Raw genomic sequence first — 19,568 nt, 5'->3', positions numbered from 1 at the left:
GCTTAGTTTGCTTATATTACGGGGACTCTGCATTGATGTATGCATTACATTACATCAAGGGTCTGCGAGAGCCCCTATGTACTTAATATAATATATTTACGATGAAAATTGTTGAGAAACTGACACTCGAGATTCAGCGAATCTTGGTTAACCCAGCATAAGGTTATTATTTGGAAGAAAAATCTCAAAATGTAATTTATGGGACAGTTCACTCATTAAAACTGTCACTGCTTGATAAATTTTGCATGTATGGTTATTGGAATTTTCCTATTCTATTTAAAATCATACTCCGCTGGAATTTGAAAACCCGCTCTGTACGAAATTCTTGAATAATTTATGTATTATGACAAAAATTAGGTTATAATTTTAATTCACGATTTTGAAAAAATATTTGGAGATTTTAACAGAGCAATCAAAAATCAGGTGAAGAAGTTTACCGTAGTCTGCAAATCCTGGTCTGTCGAGCGGGCCGAGTCCAACGAAGAAGTAAGGGTTGGTTTTGATGTAGAACCATCGATTGTTGCTACCAAACGTGCGATAACTCGAGCGATAACTGCAATATGCCAAATACTTGATCAGTATTGAGTACAGAAATTCAAGTAACAGGACCATGAAATTTCTAGACTACTCGTATCTCGGTACAAAAATCCTCTGGCATATGTAAGCATTGACGACATATAAGAAGGATAACTGAGTTTGATAATATATTTTGTTCTCAAATGCACTAATTAAGAAAAGACCGTACAACTCCCAAAAACGGTAAGGTCCTCCATAAACAGAGAAATCTGCGAACTCCTTGCTATAAGCACGCATTGCAAATCTACGAACCCGAGCCATCAGAAAACGGAGGAACCTACGAACTCCTTGCTATACGCACGCACTGCAAATCTACGAACCCAAGCCACCAGATAACGGAGGAACCCACGAACTTCTTGCTATATGCACGCACTGCAAATCTAGGAACCCAAGCCACCAGAAAACGGAGGAACCTACGAACTCCTGGCTATATGCACGCACTGCAAATCTACGAACCCAAGCCACCAGAAAACGCTGACGGAGAAGCCCTTGCCAGCGCCGCCGCTCTGCGTGGCGCTGACGCCCGAGTTGCCAGAGTCCGCGTTGTCAGGCGCTCTGCAAATCTACGAACCCGAGCCACCAGAAAACGGAGGAACCTACGAACTCCTTGCTATAGCTCAGCCTATAGGTACGCTCTTCAAATCTACGAACCCAAGCCACCAGAAAACGGAGGAACCCACGAACTCCTTGCTATTTGTACGCTCTGCAAATCTACGAACCCGAGCCACCAGAAAACGCTGACGGAGAAGCCCTTGCCAGCGCCGCCGCTCTGCGTGGCGCTGACGCCTGAGTTCCCCGAGTCCGCGTTGTCAGGCGCTTGTCGTGGCGACCTCGCTTCTGCTGGTACGAATACAACAGCAGCCAACAGACATACGATGCCCACTGTGGAGGGATTAAATGATCAGGAAAGCAAATAGAGATGATCTTCGGACTGATAATTATTACACAACTGTTAAGGATTGAACTAGAAACGATCGGTAGACTGATGACACTCGATGTTTAGCTATTATAGGGGCCTGCATCGAGACGATGGTCGTACTGTTCTAAATCGTTAGACCGATCTTAGGTGATTCAGCCGAGACGATCGTCGGACTGGTAATTGATACACAGTAAGTAGGGACGTGGATAGAGACGATGTCCGAAAAACTGCATGCGGGATATAAATTGATAGACAGGCATTGAGTGACGATAGGAAGGGTAGTGTGGGCAATAGCTTCGTACGCACGGACTGCTCGTTGTCTTAGCAACTTTAGATGCAAATTCTGTGTAATGAAAACAAGTCACTTGTTTCAGGCGATGTTTGCCAACTTAAAGTAATATCCTCTTGAAAATTCTAATAAAATTGCATTCACAAGGTGAATGCGAAAAAACAAGGTGAGTAGGTAGTTAGTTGTACATTGATTATTGCGTTAATACTGTTTGTATGCTAAAATAAAAAATTACAACATTTAGTTATATTTGGAATTTTGTTATGGTTGAACGGAAAAAAATCTGTTCGCAGCAATTATATTACACACGGGCGAACAAATTATAAAGAGAATGGTATTTTTATAATTTGCTAATGGGGCTAAATGGATAAATCGAATAAATTTTATTCCTGCTATTGCTTATTTTTATTTCACCTCAATTCATATATTTCTGTTATTATGCAATTATTATCATAATTCTATTTCTTTTCCTATTTCTTCCTTCAAATTCCGCTGTAATTAATTATTTTAAAGAGATTACCGATGGTGAAGAGCGGACGCAAGCCTGTCGTGCTGAACATTCTGAGCTTCTGTGCTACGCGGTGTGTCAAGTGAGGTGTCTCAATGCTATGTCTCTCATTTTAATAGCTCAAACCTTATTCTTTATTAAACATAATCATTAGAATAGACAAAGTTTTTGTATGTTCATAGTCTTACAGAGAAAGATTAATTCACAAAATCATTTCTAGTAACAAAAATTTGGTCTGAATTTCGTAACTTATACCCGTTTTGTGTGAACAAAATGACGAGACAACTTCACACAGTTCTTCATAAATGATCAGCCATGGAAATACAAATGTGGTTCAAAAATGTTGTTTTTTAGAACTATTAATGCATGTTGCCTGAATCACGGCTGGAAGTGCACTAGAAGAACGGAAGTCCATCGCAGTTCAAGATATTGAACCTGACCTCGTCCTTTACCATGGTGATCCAAGTGTGTGCATTGGCGTTCTCTATACCCCGTGTTGGTTATACGCACATTCGTATATTCGTATACGCTACTCCGTGTTGGTTATACGCACATTCGTATATTCGTATACGCTAATCCGTGTTGGTTATACGCACACTTGTGTACACGNCCCCGTGTTGGTTATACGCACCCTCGTATACGCTACGCCGTGTTGGTTATACGCACATTCGTGTGATCGTGATCGCTTGTATGGCCTCCTATATATTATAGATTAAATATTGAATGGTTCACAGAAGATTGTTAATAGATGAATGCTGCGATAATAACGGATTGAAGTAATAATAAAAAAAACTTTTCGTCAACAACAAATGTTTCTTCAGCTGTTTAAGGGTTAGACTGTCGCCACAAAAATGTTATCCTGTTATTATTGTCTATTTTCACAACAATTTAAGTTGGTGAACTTAGAACGGAATACATTTTGGAAGTTTTCGGATCCTCAAACATGAGGGCAAACTTCCATCTCTACAATGGACTTCATAATCATCTTGTCCTTAATATTATACGAGAGTGAGAAAAGAATTCACGAAAATTAATTATTATCATCGGCATGAAATAATTTAAAAAATTTTCGATTTTCCTTGCAAATGCATTTTAAACCCGGAAGTTATACAATATTCTTTATTCTAATGCAATTTTCATTTAGTGAATTTTTTGGAAATTTTTTTTTCTTTAATGAAGTTTTACTTTTCCAATGAATTTTTTCTTTTTTGAGATCGCTGAAATTTCAGTTTTCGGGCCTTTCTATACCTGCTTGCAATGAAACTAAGCTTAATAAAATGAAATAAAAAAAAATTAAAATTACTTGTATTGATACCAGATTCTTTCTATCAATAGCAATGACGTAGTCTCCACATGATGCAAACATTTAGATAAGGCGTCTTTTTATCTCAAAGTTATCTGCAAGGTCGCAACAATGTACAGATACAGGGGCTCATTCTTTACAGTGACCAGTGCGCTAGTCCAGTACACGGTAGTTGCTTTCTGCAGTGTCTAGTTTTCGAAAGTTGATTATTTATCTTTCAAATTCAAGCTATGTACCTTATAAAAGGATTTGAATTTTCTACAATTTATGTATTTATCGTGAACTACTGCTATGGCAACTGTAAAAAGAAATGTTAATTGAAGAAAACGTGTCACAGTAAAGTTAGACTGGAATGAACCCAAGAGCTGACATGACTAAGTGTCAGAAGTTCGTTCAGTGTGCTCACCACAGATAAGATCTTGGAACTGATTCGTGAATTTGTTTTATCGCTTTACTGAGCAATTGTTACGGTCAGCTACTTAATTCGCAGTTTATTAATGTATGAATGAACATTTATGGTAAGATTTTGTTATACAGTGGATTGAAAAAAGTGCAGAAATCTTATTTATTCGCTCTGGCTTCTGATTCGTTTTCGCTGGTCACTTCGTCAAGATTATCCACTATACCTATACATGTAATTTCTGTTTCTTAAAACCAATATGTGTCGTAGACTATATTTAAATCAACATAGTTCCATACCGTTGGAGACATGATGTCATTTCTTAGTTATATGTCATTTTGAGATCTTACTTGAACTAAAAATCATTCAAGGAAGGCAGTTTTTCTCAAACTACAGCTAAATGATCAGTTGTACAATTGTTTATCTCCATAATGTATTTTGGGAAGAAATGGGGATTTTGGCCGGACAGACCAAATACAAATACCTCAATGCAGATACAATTATTAATTGTTTTTATCAGGAATTGCAGCGGTTAAAAAAATATTATGAAAGGTATTAATCAGACGAACGAAAATATAAATTAACAATAAATCCTTGGTAAAATTTGGACTTCTGTGTAGGCTATACCTTATTGAAGAGAATAAATAGTCCTAATGTTGTTTCTGAACGCTGTTGGAACGGCCTAAATTGCATTGTTTCTTGATTCAAGCAGCTGGGTCCTCCAATGATGGAGTGAATAAGAAATAACTTTTTTTTCACAGTGAGTCAAATATTGAATAATTCGAACGCAAGCCAAAATGGCTCCTAGAATCGCCCTGCTGATGGACCAGCCAACGTTGGTGTACTTTCCTGGCCAGACCATCACAGGACACGTCCAGGTCCAGCACAAAAGCAAGATCAAGTGCAAAAGTAAGATTCCATGGCGTCCACTGGTAACTTTAGCGTTACATGATGCACAAGCAGTACTTTATATATGTAAGCTTGCCTCTTCCGTTAGATATCCGCGCATTGCCATTGAAGTTCGAAAATCTTTGAAGAATCTGAAATCCGTTTTTGGCGGTCGGCATCGGAAATTTTTAATGGAACCTGTTCCTAACTGGACCTAACTTGCGAGGTTTTCGTTGATCGGCTAGGTTTTTTTCTATGTTTGGAGTCCGTCCGGCGGCCGGAAAAACCTAGCCAATCGACGAAAACCTCGCAGGTTAGGTCCAGTTAGGAACAGGTTCCATTAAAAATTTCCGATGACGACCGCCAAAAACGGGTTTCAGATTCCTTATCTACACCCCAAAAACATATAATTAAAGAAAAAACACCCTTTTTTGGATGCACTTAATCTAAAGTATTACCTCTTTGACCCCCGAGCTCACGATATGCTTTACTTTCGAATAAAATTCATTTAGCGCTGTCACGGTGTTCATGCGTCCCTCAATTATACAGCTCTCTCCATCGGCTTCATTGGCACGGCGGCTGTTTCGTTCTCAACTAGCGAGACGACGCGTGACCACAATGGCAAGCATACTACCCACCATCGTACTCACTCTGCACAGGAGCGCTACTATGAGAGTCAAATGCAGCTTTGGGCAGGTATGTCTTGATCTCAATCAGAAATATGATATATGATTATGGGTGCGCATTCACTGGCATGAATCACAAGTTTATCTCCTAAAACTAGCCCTGAAGTCAATACTCAGCCTCTGCACCCAATAGTTGCATTATGCATGAACCACAAAGCCGTAAACCATCGTCGAAAAAGCCGTGTATCGTCGAAAATGATGCTACCAATACACAGGCTTTTTTCATGCCCCGCTTTACATCACGCTTAACTTCGAATATAAAGCCATCATGCCCAACTTCTCAGAATATAAGCCCACTTAGCCCTACCTCCACACTCACCCTAAATTCCCGCTCCCTTTAGCCAATGGCCCGCCCCACGCCCCCCTATTCGCCGCGCCCCTATTTGCGCCGATCCCGCAACTATTGAGGTCAGATTACCTCAATTATGATGGTTTTGTATTCATAGAAGTGGGTCATGATGGCCTCGTATTCCATGACGTGCGACAAGTTTATACAGTGGCCATGAATTTACAGTTCCAATATCTTTTAACAATTAGCATCGAAGCCTACTTTGCCCTGTAGTATTTTTGCTCATGGAAAATAGTATGCAAGAGTGAAGTTTGACATTGCGGGCCTCTGGAATGCACATCGAAATATGAGAGCGACAATTTAATAGAATTCAGAAATATGCGTCATGCAGGTGATCATAAATGCCTAGTTTTACGGGTTTTGTCTCGTCTACTTTTATGCAAAACCACTTGAATTCACGAATAAATCTAATGAAAGAATTTTTAGCTGAAGAGAATAATTTCAATGTCTTGAGAATTGTGCATTAATTTGTGAGAAAGAAACAGCCTAAGTGCTCCATGTACCCGGTATTCGATTTTTAAACCAAGTTATTCCTCGCCAGATCCGTCTCAAGAAATGGCGCCGGGACCCACCAAATATCCATTCAGTTTTTTACTGCCAATCAACATTCCACCTTCTTTCGTTGGCGCGCATGGTAAAGTGATGCATGAGATGACAATCAAGCTCGAGTCCACAAAAATGTTCAAAGATATTAAACTGACACAGCCATACAGCGTCAACTCTTTGGTTGATCTCAACCTCAATCCAACTGCTAGGGTAAGTTGAGTTAATGTGACAATATTTAATTCATACAAATCAATTCAAAACGACATGCAATTTAAAGGCTTTATTTTTGAAAAGCCACTTATTTCAGCTCCATTCCACGATTTAGAATAAACATCTGAACGGTAGAAGCGATTAATATTTATGCGTTTAGTTACATGGTTGATTATGAACTGCAGATGACGCAGCAGCAGCACCAAGAGAAAGCACTCTGCTGCTGGTGCTGCAAGAGCGGACCTCTCAGCGTGATGGTTCACCTCAACAAGACCGGATACGTCCCTGGCGAGTCTATTCTTATCGACGCAGAAATTGAAAACAATACCAAATCGAAAATTACAGCTTGCAGGGCAAAACTTCGAATGGTGAGAATTGTAAACTTGAAAAAAATTATCTATAGCAGTTACCTTTTGTGGATGTTTTGCCTAAAAGTGAATTCGTACGAAATTGACGAAGTACCGTATATATGATGTTTTCATAAATAAAAATCAATCGCTTTCCTCAAATTCTTATCCAATTACTGAGATGCAGGAATTTTTAATCCGATAATTAATTGTTAAATATTTAATTATCCCCATAATTATCGAAATTTGCCATCACGCAAAGTGTTCCCATGGAAATTTTTATTGTTCATCCACATCAAAAATCTAAAGTTGACGATACTGCCACGCAAACTGAAGTTCATCCAGCAATAACTTCCTTTCAGAACGTGTGCTACAAAGCTGATTTGCGGATGCAGATCGAGAGCAGAACCCTGAGCAAGATAACCAAGCCTCAAGTGACCGAAGTTTCGGAACTCTCATGGAACAGCGAGAAGATTCAGATCCCACCAACACCTGCTTCCCCGCTTCCCTTCTGTAACATCATTGACATCGAATACCAAATGAAGGTAAGATCAGTTCATTTAATAATTAAATTTCATTATGAATCAGGTGCAAAAAATAGTAGAAATTTATTTTTATCGCTTTCATATCGATTCAACACCTAACGTCTCGATCGTTGAATCAAGAGTCTTCCATAATGATGAGTGTAATGCAATACATCCTGCTTTTGACCGAGTAAAGAATATAAGAACTGGAGCTGATATTTCATGTAAAGAGAATTTTTTATCGAAAGTTTAGTATAGTTCAGATATACGTTTTGTATGTGAACAAACATTATCTGTAGAATCATTTTCAGCATGAAATAATTTTTCCCCCGCAGTAAGAGCGACTAACGTTCTGTAGTTTTTCAATTTATAATTGATTGGCAGTTCTTCGTGAGTCTGCAGGGAATAAATCCTGCCGTGGAAATGACCTTCCCCATAACGGTGGGTACCATCCCAACGGTAGACGCCTTCCCCGTCGCAACAATCCCTTCGATGGCCATGAATTTCCCGTACCCTCCGGGAGGTGGGCAGCCGTCGACCTCAGCTGCAGGAGGTTTCGCTACCATGCCTGGGCTGGAACAGTATCCGCAGATACGTGAGTAACTGAAAACAAACACTGAAAATTGATGTTTAATGAGCCAATAAACTGTACATTTCTGTCTTTAGCTGTGTTTAATAAGTTGACGTATATGTAGGAATGACGAGTTATACCATAAATAAGGTTTGAAAACAGTTTCAAAAATAGATTTTTATCATTAGACACTTAAATTATGGTATGACATGGCATCGAAAATATTGAGCTATAGATACACGATTATCATTTCCAATAAAACTCACCTGGGTAGGTGTTTATAGATAAAAGATATTTCGTATGTAATACAGTAATAGTAGGATGGCTTTTATTCGACTTTTGGACATGTTTTTTTGGTATGAGCAGCTCCGCCGACATACCAACAAGCGATGGCGACCAGTGATCATGTGCAGTCTAGTGGCGGCCAGTCGGCCCCATACAAGGTCGACCCTGAAGACAACATGGCTCCATCGGCACCCCCAGCTAACTTCACGCCATACTACGTGTCCTATAACTTCCAGGACACTTCGCAGCCTCAGTACCTTGGAGCCGGTGAGCCAGAGAAGAAAAACCTGCCATGATGAAGTAACTTTGTAAGTAACGCTGTCTATGAGCCGACGAGTTCATCAGCAGCTCTGATAACGAGTTATGCGATCGCCATGCGAAGTAGGAGGCTGTGGCTGCATTGCTGAGGAAGCCACCACTGTACAATCAAGTGACTGTATGGAGAATAGTTTTAAAGTTTTGTGAATGTGCTAATGCAAGAATATATCAAACTGTTGTTCTAATTGTACTCGTATTCGTTTTGATTGTGTTCAAATACGACTGTTTTTGCACAATTAAACCGTGCAAAATTGTGTTTATAACATTTACTTTACAATATAAATGAGTTTGTGTTCGCATAACTGTTCACATGGACTACTTATAAGGAAATACGGTTAGATGTGGCTAAGCTAGATATGTGATTATGATCCTACTTGAACATTATACGGTGGCAATGGACTTACGGTGGTAAAATGTGTGGTAAAATATGATCATTATCATATCCCGATAGACTGTAACATAATAATTTTTATTTTACGACTCTATAAAAATAACAGCGTTTAGGTCGTGAAAATGTGTTATTACAGAAATGACGCGTAACTCCCTAGCTTTTCCTGGAGTTCTCCACCATTTTTTCGCAGAATAGTTCTTTGATGTATGTTTGCTCTAAAGTTCATCGATATTTTAGCTCAAGTTTTTTATTCGCATACAATGTTATACGAATGATATCGCCGTGTTCAAAGGATGAGTGAGTTCGGGTAACCTTCGGAGAAAAACTAAATTTAGACCGATGAAGTACCGCAAAAGAGGTTAGAAAGAAATTTGGGTAATCGGATGGAATATGCCGTGAATTTTTTTAATTATTTCTATGCACCGGCATGCGGAACCATCTCAGTCATACTAGTGCTTCATCATCAGAGTTATTTATTTGTTTCGTGCGCCCGTGTGAAAGTGGCCTTAATAGTTAGACGATGTGCACTATATTTTTTGTTTCAAATTAAGGATAATGAAATGGTGCTATATCCATTAAATCAAACCTTGTCTTATCGACGCTTACTGTTTTTATCGTCCTTGATTTAGAAATCGATAGGTTCTTAATTTTACTTAGCCTTTTTATCTGGCTATTTACTCTTTATAATCTCTCCCGTTGAGGATGTCTTCTATAGGATTAGCGTCTTGACGAATTGAGAGATACCGAATTCAATAATTATATTTTTATTTTATTATTTTTTTGACGTAAAGTGCATACCACCACAACGTTGTAAATGCTGTTCAATACAACTGAGGACATTATGAGTTTGAATAAAAAATCGTTATTACTTCTTACATCTTGGGATTTAAAGTTATACTGTTTTTCCTAGGCAGCTCTCTGCTCAGAGTTCACTAGTTTAATTGGCTTCCTTTTGATGGTATACAAGGGCACTTCTTCTGAACGTATATTTATTATATAGGCCTAGTTTAGTTAAAGTGAGTAATTGTTCTTAGATGTGCTTTGTGAAAGGATTATTTGCTAGGAAACGCAAGTAAATTTTCAAATATCCTCCTTTAATTTATGAGTTTGTGCTGCATAGTCAAATATTCTATTTTGTTCGGTAAGTTAGGGATTTCGACCGTGCCTTGTAATCCTTTCCGTAGTTTCAGAGCTTCTTTAATCCCCCGTTGTGCACTATTACAATTAGATTAGTTTCATGCAAATTGCGTCATCGGGGCTGAAATTTGTTAGGATCTATTATCTATGTACTGCCGTGATGAGGGATCTAAATACATATTTTTAAATTGCAGAGTTTTAAAACACTATGGACAGCAATCGCGCAGCTAGGGCAGCATGCAGGAAATGAACACGCGGAAATCATCAGAAAATTATATGCTGGAACCGGAAAGTTTTTTTTTTAAGAAAATGGATTTAATTTTTATAGTACCTTTTATGAAATAGTTTCTTGTAATACATTATTGTTATTTTTCATTTGTATTAGAGATCATGAAAAAAATTTCCATCGTAAACTTGCCCGAAATTAATTTAGGTAGAATTCAGAAAATGAAAAAGTTCTTACCTTATTTACGAGGGCAGTGATGGCGCAGGTATATTGGCACTCCTAATATGACGAGTCTTAAGAGAACTCGCTTTATTGCTCTACATCGCAGCACCGACTTACCGTTTTGAGTGCACGCGGGGCAACCTCCGATTTTCATGCATGTTAGTGGCCAGCATTGCCCCATATACGGCCATGCCATCATCACTTCCGTATTCCTTCTCGTGCGCAAGCATGCCATAAGTTAGAGTAGCGAATGAAGTTAAATGTTTAAAGCCATTGGCGCCGTACGTAAGCCCGCGGCCACTACTCCGGCCAGTATAGTCTTCAGCACCACATGGACCTACCTCAACACTTACCTTGACTCGCCATCCGAACAAACCTTTCCGGACCTAACCCAGCCTCATTAGCTGCCTCCGGGGGGCGAGTCCAGGTAAGTGTGGAGGTAAGAGCATGCTGGGGTGCAGCCTCATGAAACATATATAGTCNCGTGTTTCAACGTGAGCTCCCGTGTTTCAACGTAAGCCGCGTTGATTCGCCGCCAAGTCTGTTGCACACTCGCGCCTAGCTTAAATTCTTTCGTTCCTACACGTGTGGATATTTTGGTGTCAATGGAGAAAGAAATAGCAAAGCAGGAAGATTAAGCTATTGTTAAATCATCCTACCTTCAACAAGAAACAGGTATTTAAGAAAATTGTTCGACATTAACGATGTAGATCTCCACGAAGTGCCGGTAAAGCAGAGGTATGCAGATTTCGCAAGCCTGCCTCCCGTTTCACACGGTGATTTACCGAACTATTTGGTGTCAGCCAATACACCTTGCAAGAGTTCAAGGCATACCTCAAACCAGCCAACTGCAGCAACACTGTCATTGCTGCCAAGGTGAGGATAATGGATCACGTGGCAAGAAACAGATTTTGCCCCAGGAAAATATATAGTATCTTATATCAAAGATGTTACGGAAACAGACACAACTTATGCTTTCAGGTGATGCACTCAATGCGGATGAATGAAAAACTGCTGAAACCTTGGGTCATTCAAAGGGGTCATTAAAGTCGATGCCATTAAAATAGAAGTGTCGGCACTGAAGAAATAGGCCCATGGCCTGTTGCCGATTCTTGTTCATAGAATATAATAGAAGTGTCGGCACTGAAGAAATAGGCCCATGGCCTGTTGCCGATTCTTGTACTTTTCGTGACTTGATTTCACAAGGGATCCAGCCTTATAAACCTGATCTTTACACGAATTGACGAATTTATTGAGATGGTAATGGTTGAAATAATACATATTAGTTACAACGCAGTTTCTTTAGTTTATAGCCGTGGCCCCTGGTGTTGTTCTTGTTTCGAATTCCAGTAATCCTTCTGGGATCTTGTATAAACCATGGGTATACCTGTATACTTCAATGAGGCCACCACGCAGACGTCGACAACATAGGCTTGGAAGCTTCGTAATTTTTAATCTTTCTTCGTAAGGTTTGCCTTTTAATCCCGGAATTATCTTTGTTGCACGTCTTTGAACACTCTCGACTAAATTTTTGTCCTTTTCTAGTAGGTTCGGACGCATGACAGCGACAAACAACAGCTTCATCGCTTCCCCAACTATCTACAAAAAGAGCGTCTGATTTTTTAAGTCTGCATTGTAAGATGCAGAGAGACAACAACTGTCACATGTAAGCTAAACTCATCGGTGCCGTGACGTCATCCTTTGGTGGCCGATTATACTGACTTCGGGACTGTCTGCCGACAAAATGCGTTTTTAGGTGCCTGTACTGGCCTCTGGCATGCATCTCGATAGTTTAAGAGTTAAATTTATGGTTAACGGCTGCACGCTCGGGGTCGCCTGCCGAAGACCACAAGTGCCCTGGATGTAATGGACCATCATGATTCCTGCCTTCCGGAACGTAGCCTTCAACACTTCAAGCCGTCCGTATCTAGGCCGTGGGTCGAACCAGCCCTCGGTCGAACGGCCACTTGTCGAAGGACGAAAATTTTTGGAACAGAACTATGTCTGTCTCTTATACACATCTAGATGTGTATAAGAGACAGGAGAGGTACGGGTTCGATCCCAGCTCTGTGCGCCAGTTTCTGGTCAGAATCGGCAAGGAAGCCGTGCGGTTAAGCAAAGAAAATTTGAAGCAGCGAGTTGCGAATTCAAGCCCGCAACAAGCTATGGAAGTTCTGCAATGTTAAGAATCTGCGACAGGCCTACGGCCTAATAAACGCTGAAAACGCTATATATAAGATTTTTCTCTACTATGTCTGGGCGCAGCAGTGGCAGCACGTGGTGTTGTGTGAACTGGGTACAATCTAAGTATGAGGTGATGCTCTCATTGCTCTGATCATCTGATGTTGCTCTTTCTGTTTGGCCGTCATTCCAGTGCGCCCATTTTCTCTCGTATATGTAGGTGTTAAGCTGTTAACTTCAAAAATTCGGAACATAAAATAATGAAGCGGGCTTACTTGCTAAGACTGGTTGCCGATGGCAGGTTCTATTTCCCGCCGTTAGGCGGCGATGCATCCAATGCAGATTGGTGTTCAAAATTTCTTGTCCACTCCACTACACTGACTACAGCAACAGAGCGAACCGCAAAATTGTTGGATACGTGGTATGACTGGTATCGCGTCGCCCAAATTGGATTGTAAACATGATCTGAACTTACCCCCATTTTATTTGCTGTTGGTGTTGCTATATGAGTTTACGGTATGCTCGTAAGTTTTAGCCAGCAATACGTTTATTTCAGTCTCTTTCTGTTATGAAATTTTCATAATATGTACCATTAGTGTTCGTAAACTGAGATGAGCAAAAGAATTACCTATGATCCGAGCTAGAGCTAGACCAAAGTTAAGAAATTCAAGTCAATTAGCTGTGCGAACTGCGACTAGACAAAGTTTGACCCTGAACCTGAAGGTGGTCGAGACTGCCTTCTAAAGTTCTCAGGACTCAGGAAAGTGGGAGTCTGGGACTTGTGAGACAGGAGTCACTTCCCTGTAAAAAATATTCAATTATCGGCTGGATTCGTTATTTTCTGTTTTTTACATTAGTTCTTTAAAAGAAGGTAGACCTAGACACCTAGTGAATAGTGAATCACTTATCACTGAATTATAGTGAATATGTTGTCACTCATGCCCGCAAAGTGGCAAAGCAGGTAGTTTTTTAGACTCTGCCTCTGAGTGCCTACTGCCTCAAGTTCATTTTTGAGTCCTATAAGTATAAGTAGACCAGTAAAGTATTCTGGATACCAGCATTATCAAATAATATCAATCATACAAAAGAAATTTGTTTAAATCTTAGTTAAATTAGGAAATTAAAAATGAACTGATTCTAAAACTAAAAGATCTCTGGTTTGACCAGGTTTGTCACTATGTCGACGTGCGGTCGTGTAATGTACAGACGTGCACTGTGAATTTTCATGTTAACACTTAACCCCTCTCTGTTAGCCTATTAAGTTATTATTGTGGATTGCAAACTGATATCTACAATCAAATCTATTACACTGATATAAGCTGCCACTTGTTACTCAATACTGATTTAATAATTTTTTTAACTTGCTATTTGTTAATTGACACCTTTTAATACTAGTAGTTAGAACTTTAGTTGGACTTTGGAGGGTTCAAACTTCAATCATGTGTCACAACTCACAGTATGGTTGTTTGTGCCAAGTGGAAATTTGGGCAGAAGCCATCTGTAAAATTGACAGTATATATTAGTATTATGAATAGTATATTATACAGACAGTATCTATAGATATTGCAGTTTCATAATGTCTGGTTAGAAATTATTTTTACTGTGATATTTTTTACTCGTAGACTATTCAATAGAAGAAGAAGACTAAAGCATTTTGATAAGTATTTATCATGAAGATTGTTTTAATAAATTTTATTTGTCAATTACCATCTAGAAATAACCTAAAAACAAAAGTTTTTTGAACAATTTGTGTTTTTTTATGAATCATTACATATTATCTTAACTGTTTTGTTATTGATCACTTGATGTTCTTGTAACCAACAGGCAACAGCCTAATAGCCCCTTCTGTGCTTCCCTGACACAAAATGGCAAACGCGAGGGGCAGGCAAATGTCTCGTAAAGCTACTGGCTTGACAAATAAATATACATCATTGTTTGCTTCAATTTGGGATTCAGCAAGGACAAGAATCACAAAGCATGTTTCCAAAAATAATATAATGAACTTAGTTTTTAATCCTACTTACTGCTGGATATCAGCTGTCCTACTAATTTTTGCTGAAATCCTTCTCAATAGCTGGATCATCCACAATGTAAAATGTGAGCATCTTATGACTCTGAGCCTAGAAAGTACATTGACCTTATAATTCAGTAATCTATTTTGCTTGGATGATATGATATGCCATCCACAGAGGACAAATATGGAAGTTTGATATACACATATGAATAGGTTTTCTGTAGTTTCTTTTTAGTTTTGAAATTTTCTTTTATTTCATTGAGTGTATTTAAAAATGTACAACTTTATATAATTTTGCATAAGCTTATTTGCAAATTGAATGAAAAATTTAGTGTATATAAGTTTCATAATTATTTCATTTCTTTTTTTTACATTGAATCTAAGAATTCCCATTCAACAGATACTGAGATTGACTGGAAGGCATACATGCAGGAAGTTGAAGGGTTTTTGAATGGAACCTTTGACTACAATTTGCTTAAAGGAGACACTGGACCGCTTGTGTACCCTGCAGGTGTGTTAATGGTATTGTTCATATATATTCTTATATATGTAATTGGGAATGAAAGTGATTTCATGCATTAATATTCTGTTTTGAATAATTTGCTTCATCTTTGTTGGAAGCTTATACTGGCCATAAAGTTGATCCCAATATTGCAAGTGTTCCATGTATATTATGCTATGGGTTTTGCATTTTCTCTAGCACGGTTTGTGTATGAGCTAATTACCTTAACTTGGGCAGGATTTGTGTACATCTTCTCTGGGTTATACTACCTGACGGACAGTGGACGCAATGTGCTACTGGCTCAGTACATCTTTGCTGGCCTCTATGTTCTCACTCTTGCTCTGATCTTCAGGCTTTACTGCAAGAGCAGGAAGGTATGGTGCAGTCCCATCATAATAATTGTTATGATAATTATTCTGCTTATGTTGTTGCAAATTGTAATTTGTTTCTTGATTTTGATTTATAGTTATTTATCTCATAAAATGTCCTTGTAAATTTTTGTCATTTACCATATGAATCATTTGAGACTGAAAATGCAAATGGTACCTACTGAGTCTAGATGATTGATTTGGTAAATTGAGACATAGCAAATTCTGCCTTCTTTTTTCATTTTGAATTATTTGTGTTCATGTGTGTTCTTAGCTCTTATATTGGTGAGATTTACATTTTACATGATTTGTGTTCTTATGTGTTTTTGAATGATTTGGGTTTTTACTCTTTCTGCAAATATGTGCTGTATTTTACAGCAGCTTATTAACACTTTGACTACTGTTGCTCATTTGCCTAACTTTCCTAGCAGACGGTGACCAAATTTTGTGTTATTCTAAAATACGTACACAAATGTAAAATTTTTAATGAGTTTTGTTTGGCATTTGTGACCCTAAATTTTTCAATTTTTCAGTGAAATCTATTTTATATAAATGTTTTAAATTTATATGGTACATATTTTTACCAGTACATTATAGAGCAACAAACCAGCGGTATAACTATGTTTACTTTTGGAGTTAGTGAGTCAAGTGAAATACACCTCAAGAACTTACTTAGCTCTTTATTGCCATCATGACACTTTGCCTGTATTTGGCAATAAGTGAAAGAATTTAGTTGAATTTCAATGAAAAACGGTTGCATTGAAGGTAATGGGCCATAAATTACTGACAAGTAGGAAATGTTAGTATGACATTTTTATTTTGAACAGGTGCCACCGTATGTGCTGGTGTTGCTAAGCTGCTGCTCGTATCGTGTGCACTCGATCTATGTGTTGAGGCTCTTCAATGATCCCGTGGCTATGTTCTTCCTCTATGGGGCACTCAACCTTTTCTGTGAGGGATGGTGGACTCTTGGCAGCTTCCTTTTCAGGTGATTTTGGTTATTTTAAGACTTGATAATTTTATTCTTTAATGCCATATTGCTAATAAAGAAGTACCTTATTATTGTGTTCAAATTTAGGATTTTATGCATTCTAACGGCATTCCTGTTTTTTGGTATATGGGAATTATCTTCTATTGACCACTTCTGTCTTCAATACTTGACTTTATCCAAACCAAGGATAACATATTACAGTATCATTAAAGCTTTGCCTTGCGCTCCTGGAAACGTCAATGTTCATTGATTGTATATTTATCTTTCCAGTTGTGCTGTTTCTGTGAAGATGAACGTTCTTCTTTTTGCTCCTGCTTTACTACATGCCTACATGATGTCACTGGGCCTGCTGGGCACATTCCTACAGCTGTCTGTCTGTGCTGCAGTACAGGTAATGAAATTTTCGTGCATTAAGGTTGTATTTATTCATATTGTCGTTTTAATATGTATAAAAAAGTGTTGGAATAATTAAACTGTGGTCTTTTTTAATTCAGTATTCTTGCTTCACGGAGATCGATAAGTAATTTTGTATGAATTGTTTTGTGCAGGTCTTGATGGGAGCTCCTTTCTTGTTACACAATCCCTTATCATACTTGAAAGGAGCATTTGACTTGGGACGCGTTTTTCTCTACGAGTGGACGGTCAACTGGAAATTATTGCCCGAGGATGTCTTCCTAGATTGGCGTTTTCACGTCGGTCTCGTGGGAGCTCATCTACTGCTGCTGGCGCTCTTTGCAGCTCTACAGTGGCACAGGTGCTTCTTTTCTCTTCAATACTAACTGATAGAAACTCGATATTTTTTCTCTCAAAGACAATTTCCGATCTTTCCGCAGAAAACATGCCTTTTAGTCTTGTTGAATGCACATCAGCTAGCAAGGTGTATGCGTTGTTGATTGTGAACATTTTTTTAAACGCAATTCTTATTGAGCCTGTATATCTGTGCTTATTGAAATTTCGTTTTTGTGCCTCATAAATGAATTTGTTGGCAGGTGTTTGCGTGGGTTGCAGACGTTCCGACGTAGCAACGTGGGAGTGAGTTGTCAGTTGCTTCTGCTGCCCCTTTTCTGCAGCAATTTTATAGGCATGGTTGTAAGCCGGTCACTGCATTACCAATTCTACGTGTGGTACTATCATAGCCTGCCTTACCTGGCTTGGTCAACAACACTACCAACAACTTACAAGCTTCTTCTTCTTGGCCTCCTAGAGCTTGCTTGGAACACATTTCCTGCAACCAGCTGGAGCTCGGGACTTCTGCACTTGTGCCACTTGGTGCTTCTGCTTGCTCTTTTCTTTAACAGACCTTCGAAAGAAAATTCTAAGAAGATGGCTCAGCGTCTTCTAAAAAATGGCTCCCAAAAGACCAAGAAAGAATCTTGAATTGGTATATTCGGCATTATTTTATGTTATGTGCACAATTTGAATTGAAATTCCCTGTGATGCGGTTTTAGTGACGGTACAATGTCTCTTTTTGCTTCCAAAATATTCCTGTTTTGGATCCTAACTTTTATAAGCTAAATGTAGAGTCTTACAGTATGGTCAATCTGTTATAATAGCGTGATAAAGAGTTGCTTCAGAACTCTTTTGAACATTCCAGTTATGAGATCCCATTTGGACGAAAATATTCCTGTTATGTGGGCAAAAAGAAATTTCTATTGAAAATTTTAGCTTTAAAATTCTGTAACTGAAAACCGTTCTCCTGTCTAGAAATTTCAGGCCGATGGAAAATCCGAAACAATAAATAAAGTAATAAATACCTGGTAGTATATTGCGGGCTTTAGTTTTTTTCGTATTAACTATAAGGATTCATTTATCTGGATTTGGAGATTAATGAACGCTATAAACCTTGGAACACCGGAAAGTTTGTTTGACGTTGCAAGAAAATCGTTTTTTTTTCCGAAACGCGGTTGCCTCAATTAGTTTCATTTGTATTATGATAATTCATCATCTAGTCATCAAGTTGACTCCACCTCTGTGCGTTACGTTTTAATTTAATGGTGCTTAAATCCAATGATGAGGAACAGTGTAATTTGCGTTTGAACTTTTGACGTGCTGAGCCCTGTGTTTTCTTCCCTGTTTAGAGTTTCGTATTTTTTTTTTTCAAATCGTTTGTGTGGTGTGTTGAAAGTTTTTAAAATGTTTTACTCTTCATGAACTCGCTCCTGCGTCTTTTGTTTCCTTCATTTAAGTTAGTGGAGGACACATGTTCACAACTTGTTCAAACAATGTTAATTCAATTAGTTCCTTTTAGTATATCGACTAGACTTTTTGTGTCAAAATTTCTGAAACCCTCTGCGTTATCCTTGATGATCAATTAGCTGACGTTTTTTACTGTATAGTAAATGAAAGGTTCCTGATTTTTGTAATATATTTGAACCTTGTGGTAAAGAAATATGGTAGCTGTTAGAGTCTTGACTTTTGGTTGAACACTATCAATTATGGTACATACCATTTGAACCATGCTATGTTATTTGACAGTGAGTTCTAAGTTAGTGCTATGTTATGCTTAAAGTCTTATGTATAGGATCTGACAATGGGGCTACACCCTACACGTGTATGCATGCGGATTTAAAATGGATAAGAATTTGAAATTGTCTTTTCTGAATATTGAACTTTAAACCAATCTACTAATACTATTATAATCCAACAGCATGATGATCCAAAAGCGACTGTAAGTCAAGAAAAAAAATAGTAATTTTGAGTTATATTTCGCTCTAATGGTGTAACTTAAATGAGGTAAATTTTTATGATAGAAAATTGTCTTTGGTGAACAGATGGTAAACCCTAGCTCTGGAATGCAATTAGCTGGTAATAAATATA

General features: G+C 38.4%; 3 protein-coding genes across 4 annotated transcripts; 2 read left to right on the top strand and 1 right to left on the bottom strand.

Annotated features, from left to right (window-relative positions):
• Nucleotides 1–16: 16 nt before the first annotated feature.
• On the bottom strand, nucleotides 17–2,670 carry LOC108680348. Its single transcript, XM_018169150.1, has 4 exons — nucleotides 2,305–2,670; nucleotides 1,296–1,458; nucleotides 438–553; nucleotides 17–27 (listed from the first exon to the last, which is right to left on the bottom strand). Exons 1-4 carry the CDS (start codon nucleotides 2,342–2,344, stop codon nucleotides 17–19), a joined length of 330 nt encoding a protein of 109 aa, XP_018024639.1. The 5' UTR covers nucleotides 2,345–2,670.
• A 1,876-nt stretch (nucleotides 2,671–4,546) lies between these two features.
• LOC108680361 (arrestin domain-containing protein 3-like) lies at nucleotides 4,547–10,440 on the top strand. The gene is made up of 7 exons (XM_018169168.2): nucleotides 4,547–4,904; nucleotides 5,433–5,579; nucleotides 6,460–6,674; nucleotides 6,860–7,042; nucleotides 7,384–7,566; nucleotides 7,930–8,140; nucleotides 8,483–10,440. Exons 1-7 carry the CDS (start codon nucleotides 4,793–4,795, stop codon nucleotides 8,695–8,697), a joined length of 1,266 nt encoding a protein of 421 aa, XP_018024657.1. The 5' UTR covers nucleotides 4,547–4,792; the 3' UTR covers nucleotides 8,698–10,440.
• Nucleotides 10,441–13,315: 2,875 nt separating this feature from the next.
• LOC108680358 (lethal(2)neighbour of Tid protein) lies at nucleotides 13,316–19,105 on the top strand. Of its 2 annotated transcripts, none has more exons than XM_018169163.2 (8): nucleotides 13,316–13,392; nucleotides 14,701–14,973; nucleotides 15,291–15,401; nucleotides 15,630–15,766; nucleotides 16,588–16,748; nucleotides 17,022–17,142; nucleotides 17,300–17,505; nucleotides 17,741–19,105. In XM_018169163.2, the coding sequence occupies exons 2-8, from the start codon at nucleotides 14,742–14,744 to the stop codon at nucleotides 18,126–18,128; spliced, it is 1,356 nt and encodes a 451-aa protein (XP_018024652.1). In that variant the 5' UTR covers nucleotides 13,316–13,392; nucleotides 14,701–14,741; the 3' UTR covers nucleotides 18,129–19,105. The 2 variants fall into 2 exon arrangements, with proteins under 2 accessions (XP_018024652.1, XP_018024651.1); XM_018169162.2 differs by having other exon boundaries at nucleotides 13,319–13,400.
• The last annotated feature ends 463 nt before the right edge of the window (nucleotides 19,106–19,568 follow it).

This window comes from Hyalella azteca, unplaced genomic scaffold, assembly GCF_000764305.2.
Source record: "Hyalella azteca isolate HAZT.00-mixed unplaced genomic scaffold, Hazt_2.0.2 contig16209, whole genome shotgun sequence".
Taxonomy (NCBI): Eukaryota; Metazoa; Arthropoda; class Malacostraca; order Amphipoda; family Hyalellidae; genus Hyalella; species Hyalella azteca.
The sequence above is the reverse complement of the archived record's forward strand: the minus strand, read 5'-3'. Positions and strand labels throughout refer to the sequence as shown.

Bases quoted from the DNA above. Each gene is read 5' to 3' on its own strand.
- LOC108680361 (XM_018169168.2), top strand. From the start codon at position 4,793: ATGGCTCCTAGAATCGCCCTGCTGATGGACCAGCCAACGTTGGTGTAC. The intron at 7,043-7,383 runs GTGAGAATTGTA...ACTTCCTTTCAG, and splicing joins GCAGGGCAAAACTTCGAATG to AACGTGTGCTACAAAGCTGA. The intron at 7,567-7,929 runs GTAAGATCAGTT...ATTGATTGGCAG, and splicing joins ACATCGAATACCAAATGAAG to TTCTTCGTGAGTCTGCAGGG.
- LOC108680358 (XM_018169163.2), top strand. From the start codon at position 14,742: ATGGCAAACGCGAGGGGCAGGCAAATGTCTCGTAAAGCTACTGGCTTG. The intron at 15,767-16,587 runs GTATGGTGCAGT...TATTTTGAACAG, and splicing joins TTTACTGCAAGAGCAGGAAG to GTGCCACCGTATGTGCTGGT. The intron at 17,506-17,740 runs GTGCTTCTTTTC...ATTTGTTGGCAG, and splicing joins GCAGCTCTACAGTGGCACAG to GTGTTTGCGTGGGTTGCAGA.
- LOC108680348 (XM_018169150.1), bottom strand. From the start codon at position 2,344: ATGTTCAGCACGACAGGCTTGCGTCCGCTCTTCACCATCG. The intron at 1,459-2,304 runs GTAATCTCTTTA...ATCCCTCCACAG, and splicing joins GCGTCCGCTCTTCACCATCG to TGGGCATCGTATGTCTGTTG. The intron at 554-1,295 runs GTTCGTAGATTT...GGCATATTGCAG, and splicing joins AGCGTTTTCTGGTGGCTCGG to TTATCGCTCGAGTTATCGCA.